This window comes from Nymphalis io, chromosome 13 (genome assembly GCF_905147045.1).
Source record: "Nymphalis io chromosome 13, ilAglIoxx1.1, whole genome shotgun sequence".
Lineage (NCBI taxonomy): Eukaryota > Metazoa > Arthropoda > Insecta > Lepidoptera > Nymphalidae > Nymphalis > Nymphalis io.
In genome coordinates this window covers 10,454,139-10,472,030 of record NC_065900.1, presented here as the reverse complement: position 1 = coordinate 10,472,030, position 17,892 = coordinate 10,454,139, and the positions used below count along the sequence as shown (strand labels likewise).

The 17,892-nt window shown below is 35.2% G+C and overlaps 2 protein-coding genes across 7 annotated transcripts in view; one reads left to right on the top strand and one right to left on the bottom strand.

Annotated features, from left to right (window-relative positions):
* Positions 1-14,975, bottom strand: part of LOC126772704 (progestin and adipoQ receptor family member 4) — a 104,466-nt gene extending 89,491 nt beyond the window's left edge. Inside the window, exon 1 of the mRNA XM_050493222.1 lies at positions 14,882-14,975. Within this exon, the coding sequence (XP_050349179.1) occupies positions 14,882-14,888 (7 nt within the window). The 5' untranslated portion in view covers positions 14,889-14,975. The remainder of the gene's footprint in view (positions 1-14,881) is intronic.
* The window catches only part of LOC126772665 (serine/threonine-protein kinase Doa), a 53,796-nt gene that overhangs the window by 20,875 nt on the left and 15,029 nt on the right, over positions 1-17,892 (top strand). For 2 of the 6 annotated variants that reach the window (XM_050493101.1, XM_050493099.1), the window contains one exon: positions 14,666-14,792. In XM_050493101.1, coding sequence (XP_050349058.1) covers positions 14,666-14,792 — 127 coding nt within the window. Of the gene's footprint in view, positions 1-5,305; positions 5,363-6,445; positions 7,582-13,865; positions 13,897-14,411; positions 14,539-14,665; positions 14,793-14,828; positions 17,098-17,892 lie in introns of those variants that run through there. The other 4 variants (XM_050493097.1, XM_050493100.1, XM_050493095.1 and 1 more) reach the window with 4 other exon arrangements.

The following is a 17,892-nucleotide window of genomic DNA, read 5'->3' as shown; positions in this document are numbered from 1 at the left end:
CCTTCTTACGGCCGTCGCAGACCTTTAATATAATTAAATGTCTGACTTACTTACGTATCGGTGCATTAGGAATTAATTTCTTGTACTGAATTTAAAAAAAAAAACTACTAGTATCTTATGTCGATATTTATTGTGTAGTCGAAATTTGACTAATAATCTTGTGTGCGATCTGTTATAAAAATATATAACGTTCTTAATGTTCAAGTAATTATATATACGTTTAATTATTTACATTATTTAATAATGATGTATCTTTTATATTATTAAGTCAAGTAAATTTAATTTAACGATAATTTGAAAATGTAACAGTTATTTTGAAAATCATAAAGTGGGTTGGTACATTTTTATACTTAAAATAATAAGAGCCCAAAAAGAAAGTTTTCTAATAAAATATGAAGCATTCTAAGAGAATGATGACCAATCTATACTTACGAGTAATGTTCCGATTGTATGTTATGTATGACCAATTTTGACCTCGATGATTAATGAGGACCGTTATACTTAACTCAATTTTTAATGTGTTAACTTTTGCAATTTGCCGTTTATATGCTTATATTACACAAGTATGCTTGTAAACACGCGCTGTATGACTACTATTATTAACCAGAAGCAGATAAACAAATGATTTTCTTCCTGATTCAACGTCAAATTTACAAAGTTGAGATGTATCCCAGGAAGTCCATTTATAGGAGCTATTTCGATAAATTGTTTAGATTGTGTTAGACTCGTGGCTGTCAGATCAGGTTTCTGTGGAAGCACCATTTACGGCATAGGATTAATTCTCCGTGGTCATTGCTTGAATCACGGATATACTTTGAACATTTTAACGATCACTTATTATGTATGCTTATTTTTATTTTGAATACAAATAGTTTTTCTATACTAACTATATTTAGTGTGGTTTCCTTTTTTGGCTTCATATTTATTGAATTTTGACATGTGTGCGTGACCGTCGTAATGAACTAGATGCCAAGTATTTGGCCATAGGAAGATCTACTCTATATTTTTTGCGTATCACTCATTATTATTGATATTGAAGTGTATTTTTCCTGGTACAGAATACATAGATTTTCGATGCAATATTAATTTATTTATCTCTAAAAGGTATTATATTTTAAAGTAACTATATCACAAAACTCGTATAAATAACAAGCTTATATTTGTAGGATAAATTTATTATGAAAATACCTAAACCGCGTTATTTAGAGCAGAGGGACATTAAAAATTGGTTTTTATTCTTTTCAAGCTGTCAACTTGTAATTTCTTAACATTAAAGAGACAAAGAGACGTGAGGCAATGACGCGCTAGAGCGGCGACCGATTTTTCTTTCGTTAGCCTAGGCGGCCCAGTAATGAACCATTTGGGTCATTGGACCTCGCCGTTTGTTGGCTACTCGCCGCCTTACTCGCCTCCGGTGCTATTATTTTTTGCCACCTATTGAATTGTCTGACGCGGTTGAGAACTCAACTTTGTGTTGCGCTATTGACACAATGTTTTACCTCACTATAAAAACATTAAGGTGTGCATAAATAATTCCGTCTGCCGTTTTGGCGCAAGAAAAGCTAACGGAAAACGGGCTAACGGTATCCACAGGAAGGGTGTGCTGAATCAGACGACCGCAAACAGATCATAATTACTTGTTTCGTCTTGCACAATGATGTACTAGTATCTCACTGATTAAAGTATATAATTATTTATAACACGTTTTTATAGGTCAAGCATAAGCGATACAAAGGATTCACCATCAGTGTGTATAAAATCGCAGAAGCGCATAATTATTGGCAGTGACATACATCATCGCTGGATTAGCAATAATAATATCGTTCTTGTATAGGCGTGTTGTCTCGCACGTTTATAAATATTTAACGTACAGTCTGTTTGTAATCCATGAATATGTACTAAGAACTTGACACTCGGCACACCAAACTTTAGGTTAAGTTAATAAAATATAAGAACACGAAATAAACACGAGTACTTACATTAAATTAATTTTATTAAATGATTTTTCAATTATTATGCGTGTAGTTATTTAAATAACGATTTCATGTAAAATTATAAGTACGAGTACGACTAACTGTCTGTCGCTTACAATAAAGAATTGTGTAGATATACCGTTTGTGGATATTATTCTATTCTTTACCTTCCAGTTGTGATTAATTGTATTTATCTTTTTTAGGAAATTAAATTTTGGCAAATGCTTTCATTATAAAGTACCCAGTGTATTTTAAGTTTTTTTTTAATAGAATATAACCGTTTGGATAGGTATTTAATGTACGTTGAGGTATGCGTGTTCCTAAACGTTTCTTTCATCTCATAATCTATCAAACCCAACCAAATTTTAATAGTAAAATAAACACCTGATAAATTATACTATTCCTTAATAAGTATTGGTAGTTGAATATTATTTTTTTAGTCTCATTATATGTATCTATTAAGACAAAAAATTGCATCCAAAACAATTATATTTATCAATTTGTTTGTTAACATTTGCATGTTTTTGGCATTCATTCATTAAGTTGTTGCACCAGGAATCGAAAATAAAATTGTATTTATTTATATTTGAAGAGGCATCTTGCGGGCCGGCAAGGCGAAGGCGGCTAGTGCAGAACGTTTTTCCCGTCTGTACTGGCCGTCGTCGCGTTTGGACTCTACTACCACTTACCAACAGGTGGAGTAGAGTCATTTGCCCTCCCGGCGAATATAAAAAAAAAAAAATCATCGAAACATTAAAGAAAAATCATCAATTGGAAAACATAAAGAGAAAATGGAATTTTAACCAAAGATTACAAAGCCGTATTTTTTTTTATTTTATAGAATAGGTAGGCCGACGTGCATAATATGGGCCACATGATGGTAAGTGGTCACCAACGCCCATAGACATTGGCATTGTAAGAAATGTTTACCATCGCTTACATCGGCAATGCGCCACCGACCCTGGGAACCAAGATGCTACGTCCCTCGTGCCTGTAATTACACTGGCTCTCTCATCCTGCAAACCAGAACACAACAAGTACTGCTATTTTGCGGTAGAATATCTGATGAGTGGGTGGTAACCTACCCAGGCAAGCTTGCACAACGCCCGACCACCATTAAATATACATTATATATTACATTTATATTAATTAAAAGTGCAATAATATTAATCACAAGACATTATAAAATCGTTAAAACTTCGTTCGTCAAATGCGTAGTCTCGTTTTTTAATAATATCGTATTCTTATACAAAGTATTTCATTTTGTAGTATCTATATTGTCATATATATATATATCTCAAAATGTATTACTTTGTTAGTAAGAATATTAATGAGATATCAGAACAGAATATTTATTCCATCATCAAAAACGTTAAAAAAAAAACATTTTTAATAAAAAATTATAGATTTAAGACAATTATGGTGCTAAATTATATCAAACGAATAATGTATTTTTTTACTTTACGAGTAGCTGTTTGAAATAACAATTCCTGATAACGCCAAAAACCAGAGTGGCAATGTACAAGTAATCGTCATTTTCCGGGATCAAACCTTTGATACAAGACCTAATTATTGCAATGGCTAATAGAAATTCCGTCCTCAAATAATTATGAATGTAAATTTATCGAGAACATGTTAATCGTTGATCGTATCAATTTAAGGCTCTGTTTCTCAGTAACAAAACGTAGGCAGTCATTATTTATGTCGCAGTCTCGCGGGCTATCAATTTAATTTGTTTTATGTATTAACTTTCAACTTTCACTCGGTTTTAGGAACTTTGTACTTAAACATATTGATTCGTTTTCGTTTAGTCATACGTTGTTTAGTATTCTTCGTATTTGTTAAATCATCGAGATTTTGTAAATTATAAAAAATATACATGTATGTATTATTTTGTATTGTTATAACAATCTATTTGTAAATTTATTTGTCCTGTTTTTTTACTTATTCATTCTAATTTCCCACATTTTGATTTAAAGTACAAAGCAATATAATTTATATATATTTCAGTTCGTAACCAACATTAAATACTTAGTAAGAAATATTTTGAGAAGTGATTTAACTCTACGTACCTACGTGATACAGTATTTTTTATCTTTAAAGAAAATGACCAATTTAATGTTGATAAGATTAAAATATAATCCAAAATTAGCAAACATCATAGATTATGTATTTAATTTTTAATACAATCACTTGAATTGCTTCAAGAACAAGTCACAATTATTCAGGTTGTCACTGAAAGTTAAAAAAATCTAGCATCATTTAAATTTGAAATGTTTACAGATATGAGTTATTTTTTCCAGTGTTCCAAATGCATATTATTATATTAACATACAGTTAAGTTTCGAAACAGAATCGGCCTTCTGTGCTTGGTTCGCATAATTATTGAATGATTTCTTTTTTTAATGTACTCTATTCATTATATATTCGTGAGTCGATATGAATTAAACATACTAATTATGTTTTTTTTTTGTTGCAGGTAATATTATTATATTAATGAGGCAGGCAGAAGAAATGTTTGCGGTGAGGTTTGTTTAGGTTTCGTACAATGAAAATATATGACACTAATACAATAATTATTTTTTACTCTCAAGAATGGTTGTGAGTGTGATAATTAATTTCTCTTATTGCTCATAGCGAGACAACTTAGGGTTGCCAGATAAAATTTTCACGGTGAAATAATAATAGCATATATGATTGGTCTCTGATTGTTTTTTTTACATCGCAATACCATAAATTACAATAATTGTATTGTATAAACATCAATATATATAAAATATCTTCGTCACAGAACCATTATAATTTTGCAAGCGATCAATTCTATGCCTATCTTTAATATAAATATTTTTATTTAATGAATTCAATATTATATAACGAAAATTTATTATTGATTTCTCATATTCCATGCAATAAAAACAATAGTTTATTGAATTAGACTTTTTACAAGCTCACTATAACTATCTTTTATAAATTAAATACATATCTTCCATTGCGCTGTCGTTATGCAGCTACAATGGTCACTTAGGTACTCTTGCATTGTCAATCTTTCGAAAGCTTTATAAATAAAAAAATTCTCGTCGGATAATCTGTGTATTATCTAGTTCGCGGATCATAGACACAGTGTTAGTAGGGTGCGTTGGTTTTGCGAATGTAGCAACAGTGGATGCAGGCGGTACTCGAACCGGCTTGGTGCGCGGCGTGGTAGTGAAGGTCAGTGCTCCTGCGATTCCGGCCGTAGTGCTCCGCGTTAGAGTCATAAGTGGCGAACCGCAGGAGAGAGGTGGCGGCGGTGGGGTCCTCGCGGCCGAGCGTGCGTTGCTTCCCTTCAGTCAGTTCAGTCGCAGCGGTGCACGCACACCGTACGCAGTTCTCGCGCGCGCAACGAGAAGGTATGCACGACCGGCCCGAACCTCCGTCGAAACAGTCGCTCGAATCATGCACTCGCTTCCGGTGGCTGCTCTCCTTCGTTTAAGTTACTTCACCTTATCATCTGCTACTATTTTATAAAGTGTCATTACAGTATTTTTGTACTGTTTGTTTTTATATGCTACAGGTTGCAGCCACCGCTCAAGTGTATGTTTTGATTAGTGCTTAATGTCCAAGTGGAGTGTTATTTAAGAAATTGGTGTCGTAAAATATGAAAATGTGTCGAACGCTGAAATTTATCATTTGCACTTTCACTCAATAATTATCCATGAAAAATATAGTGTTATCTTAATGTCGTACGTTATTTGTGTACGTTTAAATAATGAGCTTGATCCTACCATGGCGATGTTTATTTATTATCAATACAATACGGAAAATAGTTCAATAAAATTAATTCCTTATTATATTAACAATATTTGTTATATTACCATAGTTACTTGTGCCTATTCACTGCCCCAGAATAGTGTTTGTATTCCACTATCGCGCTCTTGCAGCTGTAGTGGGCCATGCGAGGATGTGTCTGTCGCGGACCATATGGCAGGCCCGCCACTAGCCATATTAGGGACGCCATCAAGGCAACACTTGTTGCACTTATACGGTATAAATGCTCCACATAGCAAGTCAACGCTTTAGTGACGTCTTATCAGTAACTAAATTAAATGTATCAGCGAGGTACGTTAATATATGTTAAAGAGGTCCTGCTTACTTTGATCAGTCGCACTTTATTATACTTAGCTGACGTGATCGGTAGCATAACTGCATAACAGATAAGGCAGCGGGTCGCGAGCGCATTATGCAAGTTGTGAGTAGGAGCGGACGGCGCACTGGGCGGTTCGTTGACCAGTGCGATGTCCCGACACGCCGCCGCCCACCGCGAAGGTCGCGGCCCACACCCGATACAGCCTATAACATACTCATATACAAATACCATAACATACTCGTACGCCTTGCAAAGTTAAATCCAAAAACCATAACGCTTTACTTTACCGTTAATCCATAATAGTTATTTCAGCGTCCGATACATTTTCATGGTAACTTCGTTACAGGTAGAGCCGATATGTGTTCAGTGAACTCGTTATAAAAATCAGTTTAATTGTGAACGAAATAATTAACTCTAGCTAAGTGGAAATTTCGATCTCAAAATGGTGACTTCGAGAATACCAGCTTATTCTCTAAATTCGGAGTTCAACAGGGAGTTCAGAAGTTTCCGCATAACGCGAGCGACTCCACGCTCGACGTTATACGCGCCTGCCATTGTACCCATACACGAATACCCTAGAGTCAGCGTGCATGAGAGACGAGAGGCACTTAAGGCTGCATTAGCAAAAGCATGGTCTTCGAAGAGCAGTGAGAAAAAAAAGCATGATACGTGGACCGTTCCCAACGAACAGAGTAGAGCTGGCATCACGGCTGCTGATTTTGCTATCAGAGCGCAACACAAAGGAAACGCTAAGGGTGAAGAAATTTCGCGTGTTGCGCTCGTCAGACATGAATTTGAAATCAAGGATTCCGAACGCACCCAAAGATTTGATAAAATCGACAGTAGTCAACCAGCTAGTTTTACCTATGGAAGGGTTAGCGGAAACGGTGTAGATATACAAGAGACTCTCAAAAAGAACTGTGATAAAGGCTTGCACACAAACGATATGAACTATAGCGATTATCTTAATAATGTTCCTAAATGTAAAACTAGTTTTGAAAATAATTTTCTGAAACAAAATCTGGAAGAGCGTTACATTAAACGAAACGGGTACGATGTCGCGTCGAAACGCATCGACAGAGACATCAATTTAAATAACGTCGAATACAGTAGCCTTAATGGCGACGTGTATGATTCTTCGAAATATTCGCGAGTCGCGAATGGAACAGAATCAGTGCAGTTTAAAACTTACGGTAAAGTCGACACCGTTAAGAGTAAATTACTCACCACAGACGGTCCAAAAACCGTGACGTCTTGCAACGGTGAGAAACTGAACGGTTACAATGACTCGGAATGGCGGAACGGCAAGGAGCAACAAAGGCCATTGACGAGCGGACCCAAATCTGTCGTAGAACAGCGGCTGGCGGAAAGGCTCGAAGTAAAGGTTGCAGAGTTACCCGCTCTGTATCTCGGCGTCGATTCTTGGACACCCAAGTCTGCCGCTTTTCAGAAGAGTATGCGCGAGCACGAGTGGAGCGTTTCGTATGTACTAAACATGTGTATAAATCGATGAATTTACTAACATAATCCCTTTACAATATCCCCACAAACAACGAGATAAGTATTACACTACCCTTGAGTGTGTTTAGGCGCCAAACGTTCATCTATAAAGCGAATTTAATAAATAAAAGTTAAACATCGTTGGGGCGTATAAAAACAAAAAATAAGCTAAACCAGCCCGGCTCATAGCCGGGAGTTTGAGTGCATCGACTTCGCTACTGGTTTAGAGTGCATGAGCGCTATTACAATCTCGTTTTGCAAACCATCGTAACCTACTCGACTTGTCTATGCATCTATATGAAATATTTTTTACTAAGTATTATGGAATAGTAACAGCCTGTGAATATCCCACTGCTGGGCTATGGCCTCCTCTCCTTTTTAGAAGGAGAACCTTACTATGGAAGAAATAACCAAAATTAATTTTAACCAATAACTCTCACATGTACGATAATAATTTTTTATCTATAAATAGTTCACGATTGTGCGCTTTTGTTTGCTATTCCACCTTTATGTCTGCTATACCACTTGATCATTATATGAATATATTTATGTGTCTTTAAAAAATGATGAAAAACAAAAAGTCCTACTGTTAGTAGCGGTAAGTTTTAGACAGCCACTTAAAGTTGTGTAAAGTCATTATACAAGTCATCGTATGACTCACCGACCTATTCCTGCATTTAAAATGTTGCTTAATGTTTTTATAAAATCCTGGCATTCCATAAGACGTAAATATTTAAACTACTAGTATTAAATTCATTGAAAATTCGCCAAAACTGCAATCTAATTGATAATGTGGCGGCCTTCTTTTTTATTGATTCATGACGAGTTCATTATTCTAAATTCATTATTTTCTGATTAAAATGAAGCATATCTATATTTATGTTAAATTTTACAATAAGTTTGGCATACAATAAAAAGCCAACATTCGCTAACCCGTGGGCGCTCTCGCAGCTTTAACTTACAAGATTCGTCTCGATAGCATTTTAGTGAATGTTTCAAGGTCCCGTCCTGGTTTGTACGCTCGCAAAGGATTTGTCAACCTGGTTAACATTATGACGTAATTTATTTTTGTCTTTTATATCTTTCTCTAGCGCACTAAAGGTTTGTTGTCAAGTCACTTTAAAACTAATTAACCAATTTTAAAACTAAAGTGTTATGTTATTTATATAAAATAAAGTTTTAATGGAATTTTTTAATTTCTTTGAGAGAGACGTGAAATTATGCGACATTGAAGGGAAAGTGCTTATATAAGTGAAGATAAGTTTGCAGTTTTGTCTCAAAATATATACTTAAATTGCATAATTTAACTTAAAATGTAAAGTAACAGCAATTTCTCTGAACGTGATGATATGCTGTCAGTACACTTTAACAATTAACTAAAGTACGTGCACGACATTAATTACGTTGTTTTGATATCACATGATAAATTACACGGCTTATACATACATACATCTACTTTTTATCAGTGAATAACATTTCCAAGTCAACAGAAACTTTCTCCAAACATGATAAATATATTGTTTACATCATTTGCGTTTCTTTCGTACTCTGAGACGATATGCGCGTATCGTCAATACAAAACGGAGACATTAACGGTCAGTTCACGTATATATGACAAATGTCAGAAACTGCTCGTAGTTACGCAGTCTGATCAACTTTCACTGCAGACTGGTCCCGCGTCCCGCAGCCCCCTGCACCCTGCTGCTACGCGTGCGCTATATCGTCCGTCGTTAAAGCTTCAGATCTTTGGAGCTGATGTAACAGTATCAAAGTTCGCACCTAATCTAACAAACGGTGATTCCGTGTCAGTTTTACATCAACGTCGTGAAAAACTTGTGATCGTGAAACGTTCAATTTTATTCTCTTGCTTTAGGTGACGTATATTGTTATTTTGTAAAATTGACATTTTGGTTTATGAATTCAAATTTTGTCGAGTGCTTTGACGTAAAATTGTAGTAAAGTTAAAATACCCAAGATTTTTTCGTAGCTAATTGAAATTTCGTTTATGTAGCTCTTCGTGACAGTGAGAGCCACGTTTGTCATTGACCCGAGAGCGCGGGCGGACGATTAGTCGTGGTTGCAGTGTTGACACGGTTCACAGTAATCGCTCATCCGACTTGGCCTCGCCAAGCTGCCTGATAGTCGACTGTCCGCAGCTCCCAACCGCACCGTCATGCGTTTCTAATTTTATACACAGAACTTAAAAAATGAACAGCAAAGTTAAAATAAAATAACCGAAACAAAAACTTGTTCTTAATCGAAAACGAGTCAAGGTGAAAACGTAAAATGTGTGGTACGACAGATAATAATAATGAAAAAAATATCGCGGCTTACGCTAGGAATCCTTGACCAGCCACAGTCCGTTTCGCATTGAAGACCGTGGCTTTCAATTTCGCAAGAGTCGGTACTGCACCTGCTTCATTCGATTATGGTCATTGTGCTAAAAACGTTCCACAATCAACGCTCTTTGCTGCCTGTCTGACCTTTGAACTTTTTGACATCCAGCAAATTGACTAGTTTTCCTTACATTGATATATATCTATATAAATATGTATTTTCTGTAAAATCGTTACCAAAATTATCGGTGCAAAATGTTATGACATCAGGAAATATCGGTGGTACTGTAAATAGAAGCGAGATGATTCAATCCGATACACGTGTTTGGAGTATCTAAATAAAGAACCGTTGTACGAATACCGTATTTGCTTGAACGTTGACCGCATTGTAAATTAACGTTTTCCTTCGTTACGTTTTCAGCAAATCCCAATGAAAACAAAATATACATCGATATTTAAATATGAATGTTCCGTGTTTCGTCAAATTGAATCGTATAAATGAATAGGTAATTTTTAAATCATATCGATGAATGCGTTTTTGTTGAATAAAGATTTTTATGTTAGATTGTTGAAAATAATAATGAATTAAGTAGAACTGGTCTCAAATATGAATACATAAATTCTATATTTTTCTATTTCCATGTATAAATAAGAAGAAAAATAGAAAGCAGACTTGTGCTTCGAAATTTAAAGTAGTCTCATTTACTGATAAATACAATTATAAATTTCTTATATTCTAAAATATAGTTTTTTTTAAATTGTAAGTGCTCGTAGTTTCTGCCAGTAATGACCTATTTTGAGTTAATACGGAAATGTCCGCGATGTCTCGATGATGCCCATTAAACGCGTAACGATTATCACCGTTTATAACAAGCTTGGGGACGTTTTCTACCACAATTATTATCGCGCAATAATTATATCTTAATTTTTAGACTTCCAATTTATTTCTTTATTTAATAATAAGAAACTCCAAGAGAAGTACATACTAAAATACGAGTTCAGTAGACAGTGTTTAAATATACAAATGTATTACAGGAAATTGCATCTTGTATGCACTAGAATAGAATTGATAACATGACTTACAATTAATTAGTAACTAATCTAGGTATGTTGATTAAGGTTAATTACTTGTTATTTAAGAATGATTGATATTTAAGAACCTAATACCAAAATGATAATAATCTAATTGCTATGAGAAGAACAAGACGACATTAATTAAATCGTATAGATAAAAAACCGCAAGCCTTTGACCGATGATGACACATAGCCAAATCATGTATATAGTTCGGGAACGTACTCTTTAATTTTTATGTATATCGTGATAAAAGTATATTTTGAGCTTATATTAATTCCTTATTAGAAATCGCTTATGTCTTCCACATTAAATAAATTCTATAAAAGATAAAAAGTTAATTAACAGAATTAAAGACATTCTATTATTTTAAAGTACAAAATCCAGACACATTAAAAACATAAGGAGCGCTAAAATATAAAGAGACTTAAAATCTATCGATCATAATGATATCAAATATAGAAAACATTAAATTGGATAGCGTTCTCCGTCTTAAGTAAAAAAAAGCGAAACCCATGACAAACAAGTTTTAACACATTTCCTCTACACGTTTCAAGTATTTAAAAAGCCAGTTTTCCATACATTTATATGTTTACATTTTAGAAATTGCTTAACAGCCGGTTCTCTAGGAACTTGTGTAACGAAATATGACACTGGTTGAATTATAATATCGATGTTGTCCATCGAAAGTGAATGTTCCGGTGTTTGTTATTCGCGATGAATCGTGTGACGCGAGCCTTTGTTAACCGCTGCTGACACTTCGCGTCTGGCCGTTTGGATTGTGGAGATCGAGGCGATGAAAACATATCAATTATTCTTTAAAAAAAATCAAAAAAATTGTTTGAACTACGACGTAGATTTTTTTAAACATTTTAAACGATTGCTAACTAATAATTGTCTTTTTATTATACTTACTATGCTTTAGAAGATGAAGCTGTGCGATGCGATTTCATCCGCGTTAAATGCTGTTTTAAAAATAAAGCTAATAACTATAAAATAATAAGTAAAGCACGGTCGGCGTCAGTACTTGTGTAAAAAATTTTTGTCTTATTAATTAGCGCTTAAGTAGCATTGTGAATTAGTTTGGTCAAAAAACATAATATATGTTAATTGTTGTGGTGGTAGTTTTTAATTTAACAATCAATAACTAAGTGTAATGCGTCTATATAGAATAAAGGAATTTCATTTCCCAGTGCCACGTTTTAGATCCTAGCTTGAAACTATGAACCATTGTCACCAGAACAAATGACTATTTTGTGTGAATATGACCTCAATTCGTTCGAAACTCGCACCAACCACTATATATTAAGATGTAATATATTTTTAATTATTATTTTTCTGGTTGGAACGTCTACTTCATGTAAATACGCGTATTGTTTTTATTTTCCTGTAGATAAGTAGACAGATAGCAATTGAGTGTCGTATTCCCCTAACCATACAAAATTACATAAACAATTTGAGTAAATTATATAGCAGTTAAAATTGTTATTTTCCTTCGAGTCAATCACAAGCACAAACAAGGTAAAAAAGTATACATGTTAATGATTTGTCGGATTTTAACCTGATTTGAAACTTTCTTATCCTCACAAATATAAAAAAAAATATTGATTTGTGAAATTACTTACCAACAATATCCGGTCCTTTTCTCGCTTAGCATATAGTAAGAATAAAAATGTATCGTTTAAACATGTTTAAAAGTCGACATGTTTACTTTGTCGCAATATCACATGCGAAAATTATAAAATAAAGATTTATTAAAAAATGTTTCCGAAGTCTTACTTGCAGTTACTAGGCTACTACTGTATTTATAGGACTTTCCAACTTCGAAAATTTATCGCTTATATTAATAATATTTGCCTGATTGTTGACTCATTTGAATTAATATAATGCTTAATGACATTTATAAATAGGCGTTATCTAATTTTATTTACAAATTTACATTGCCATCAAACTAAAGTAGTTCACTCACAATATCATTAAAATTAATTTTAAAACGAACATTTAGAGTTCATTGTTGTTTTTAAAACAATCAATGTTTACGTAACATACGGTCGAGATCGCACAAGGTCCGCGAGATGTTCAAGTTCAACCTGTCTGAACAAATGTAACGTGACTTTCGTAGCGATATTTACAGTAGCTAAGATCACCTGCCAATTTACGAATGTGTGGCGCTTGCAGGTGCTACATATCACATAAAAACTGTATCCAAAAACTGTTGAAAAAATAGAAATATTTAACTAAAGCTTGACAGTTCATCATATATAATAACAATATTATATCTATCTGGAGCGGAACAACTGTTGCTGTTTCATGAGTCTGAAGTTCGACCTATTATTATCATCATCACCATTTGAGTCATTGCAGAAGTTAACTGATTATTTTCTACGACTAATAAAAAAAACAAATGCCAACATAAATTCAATGACATTATAAGTATAGTGACTCAGAATTTCCATATAATTTATAAAATATTTGCAACATTTTGATAATTGAATTACTAAACATTAAACGTATTGTTTTTTCTTTTGGTTAATATTTCCACGATGATGATTTTGATCAAATACTGTTTGTTTGATCAAATTAATTACCATTAAGACTAACAACAATATTATTTTAATAATTTTGAAAAATGCGAAGAATCGATGACAGATATATCTATCTTCATACATAATTTAACGCTCATTGTATTGTTTACCTCATTGTCTTGCTACTTAAACCAATTACAAGGTAAATAATTCTATTAGTATCGTGTCTGCATTTCTTTTCTTTAGTTACCAGCGATCACACATATGGACTAGTTCGATATCCAAATATATAAAATAATATTTTCATTTTATTTACGATGAAAGATTTATTTTGTAGTAAATAGGATAATGATTGAAGTTGATTGTGAGTTTTAGTGATTAATGTTTATTATTGCGAATTTTCCGGCATACGAGTTAAATGAGAGTCAATATTCCAGTGATAATTCGTTTTGTGTTTCTACTATATTCTAATGCAAGCCCTACAAACAAATACTCTTATGGCATCAAAGTGACGTCGCTATTTTGATTGTTCCACTGTTAAGCTATGAAAAGGGTATTGATTGTATAGCTTTGCTTTAGCTCGTTTATGGTGCGCGGGCGGCGCTTACTCAGTACGTCCGCGAACGTAGCGCGCGTCGGGTCGTCCTCCGCGATGACATAACGACAATTGCTTTGTCTATACATTATTTACTTAATACCTCTATCTTCCGTTTATCGTTATATTTCAACTGTAACCTACAAATTTTATTTACAATATTTACAATTAACCGCCTTTTTAAATTTATTTGTCACTTGTTTTACAGTAAGAAAATATTTGCGCTTGTTTTTAGACAGCATAGAAACAAGATAGTTAGTATTCTTGTAATGGATAAGTTAAAGGTATAGGGACGGGACGGCAACGTTGGGCTGTTGTCAGGGCGCTGCTGCGTGCTTGTTGTTTGCCGCCGCCCGACAGCCTCAACCAACTTATCAGTCCACATTCCGCTTATGAAGAACGTTTGTCTATGTTAGTAAAAAACATTCGCTCCTAATACACACTCAAACCTCACCTCGACATTTCTTTGTTTACCAACCATCTGTTATCGTTGTTCCTGCTCACTAACCCTATAGCCTACCGATCGCTGATTTCACAGCTCGGAGCACTCGTGGAGGCGGCGGAATGAGCGATCTAAACGATCACATCATCGGCGTTCGCCTACATCACACCGGCGAAGGAGACATCATCGCGACGAGTCTTCTCCCCGTTCACCACCTGAACAGGTGAGTCTAACCGTTTCTAATTATTTTATTGACGAGGATGTATGAATGTCTAACGTGATTTTTGAAACCAAACGCTCGCCATCACTTACCCGACATTGAAGTGTTCACCCGAAAACCTGTATTAAACTCGCTTCTGTATTATATCGTACTTGTCGAAGCAAAGTCCGGAACCAGAATAAAGCATAATACGTCACCGTTCCTGTAGCGGGACAGGTTTGGCATGAGATTGCGCGTGCGCATGCGCCTCCGTCCGTGAAGACGTATTCGAGAGACGGCGACCTCTTCGCGCTTGCGCCTGTTCTATTTGTGTTCGCCTTCGTCACTCGGTACGCCTTCAGTCAGTCGAAAAGCTCAGCCGGCCGCCCAGCGCGTCTTTGCCGCCGCACTAAATTTCTAGTTGCTCGCGCGCCGCGGGCGGCCAGTGCGAGCCATGGCTGCCCAACCTCCGCGTCCGCCCCCCAACAACTTACTTTTTAGCGGACCCCCACCCTCTTTACCTCGAGTAGTTTTAGTGCCAAGTGATGCTTCGAAGGACTTTATTGCACCTGACACTACATTAGATGTTGTCCTTGACCAAAACAATGATGTGAATAACTTGGATGAAATAAACAACGTGGGTGTGCCAACATATGATGAGCTGTTTAGTGATAAAGTAGTAAAACACGTGCTCGAAAATATTCCTTTTGAGGATCAACAATATAATAATAGTTCTAATTTTTTACGTCGGACTCGCAGTTTTGATATTTCAGATATGTATATAACAAGCAATGAAAATGAAGTAGATAGTCAGGTTTTTAGACATCGGCGTTCTGAGCCTGATTTATCAAAATACGGATTATTTGTTGAAGCTGAAATATCTGTACAACCCTTACAACCACCACCTCTTGTTTTGAACAATCCGTTTTATGATGGTTCTTATGCTTTAACTTCGAATGACTTCAATGAAAATATGATTATGTTACCAGAAAGTTACTTAGCATTTGAAGATTCTTTTGTGCCAACGTGGGACTATAAACCAGAATTTCTTGTAAACCAAGAAATAAATCATGGATTATATTATGATGGGCTTCCTCTTATTCCGCCTAATGACCCATGGTCTACACATGGAAACACTAACACTGCATTCGAATATTATTCACCTCAGTTTGAAATACCGACGGAAGAGGGCGCTCAGTATATGCGTTTAAATGAATATGCCATACCTCAGTACAAGAGTCTTCCGATGATTGAGCCAGCGCCAATAACTTCCTCGCCCGATATGAAAAATAAAACAGAAACGGAAAAGCAAAACAATAGTAACAGTACTGAAGGTGTTATGACTTTAAATAATGATAATACAAATCCCTCTGAACCGTCTATGGTTCTAAGAGATAATACTTTGAACGAGGAGGATAAAATGAGTGTTGTTGAAGCTGCCGTTAACAGAGAATCATCTCGAAGTGAAGAATCTTTAAATGCGGATATTTCTAATGACGTGACCTCTAGTTTGGCATTTATGCCTAGTAGTAAAAGTTCGATAAGACCTTGTGGAACTGATGACACAAGTGATGATACTTCCCCGTGTTCAACTGACTACCACGAAGCTTCCGCGCTTGATTTAGCTCAAAGTTTAGATGAACTTTCTTGTTGTGATAGCACGGATTTCTCTCAAAGTAAAGATGAACCATCCCCAATTAATGACGTTCTACCAAATGAAGTTAAACCAGACCAAAAGCAAAGCAATGGGACTAGTGCTTTAGAATCTAATAAAATATTGACAAACCCATCACTCAGTCAGCAACCTTCCATTCCATTTCGAAATCAAGAACCAACGAAACCTCTCTCTCTGCCAAAAATTTTAACAAAAAATAATAACTTAAATAAAATGAACTCATCAACCAACACCGAAAACGTGGTCGTGAGTGAACATGTAGCGAGTAACAGTGTTAAGTTAACACCGAGTGTAACAAATAATAATCAAATTGTAAAGGCTAATATCAAAATACCCGTGAATAGTTTGGATGCAACAAGATCACCCAAGACAGTCAAGCAGCATCCTCAACCTCCCGCTGTACCTCCTGCTTGGCTAGCGAAACCACCAAGCGATATTCATGGAAAAGCTAAAACAACACAAGATGTACCTCAGATCTTCATTCACAACACGGAAGGAGATACGAGGAACCATGATAAAAGTGCCACGTCAGCGAAACATTCTGTTATTGTATATAAACCAGCTTCAAACCCTCAGCCGTCGTGTTCTTATGTGCCACCAGTGCCTCCACAACCTTCGCAGTTAAAGCCTGATAAGCAACCAAAGGAAGTAGAGGTCAGCTAACTTATTTTTTTAATTTTGCAGTTTACGGTATTATAGTCATAAAATTTATGACGGGAATCCAAACGTTTCGCTTTTACTAATATATTTAAAAATAATACATGCATTTGATGCCGGGTACGTATAATATTGAGATCATAGCGCTTCTATTTTAAATTATATAATTAGGTCAAGGATTCTTCGTACAAACAATCCTTTCAGTGTTTTGGTAAGAGTTATGCTATTTATAGAGGTTTTAGTTTTATATAGATCATGCTGTGTTGCGTTTTTTTATTCTCTTTATATCTTTAAAATGAAAAGTCACAATAAATATTTCGAATGCTAAAGTTATACATATAAAATATAGAACGAAATATCTGAAGAACAAACTCTTTTCAATAAGAGAAACGCAATTTGATTAACCCATCTACAATAAACAATATTAGTCGTATAACCGACAAAAATAGATCAGCAGCTGGCATTACCTATGCAATTCTAATACCGATCGCTAGATGGCGCCACGTGGTGCGTTTGCTGAAAACATGAAGTGCGCCTGCGCACAGAAATAGCACCGATCACCTTCACCTAGGCGAAAACGCCGGCATGCCCGCTGTTGTGATAACTACCCGCCGCACGCGCCGCCCACTCGATTATGGTATCACCGCAATAGCGTCAGTAATGTTCGGTCACATTAATACTTATCCTAGTAGTTATTTATGATACACTTTAAAAGGCACAAAGTATCTGATGATGAAAAACATTGTTTAATCGAGCCTAATCAAGCTGCACGTTCCCGCTTCAATTGTTTTG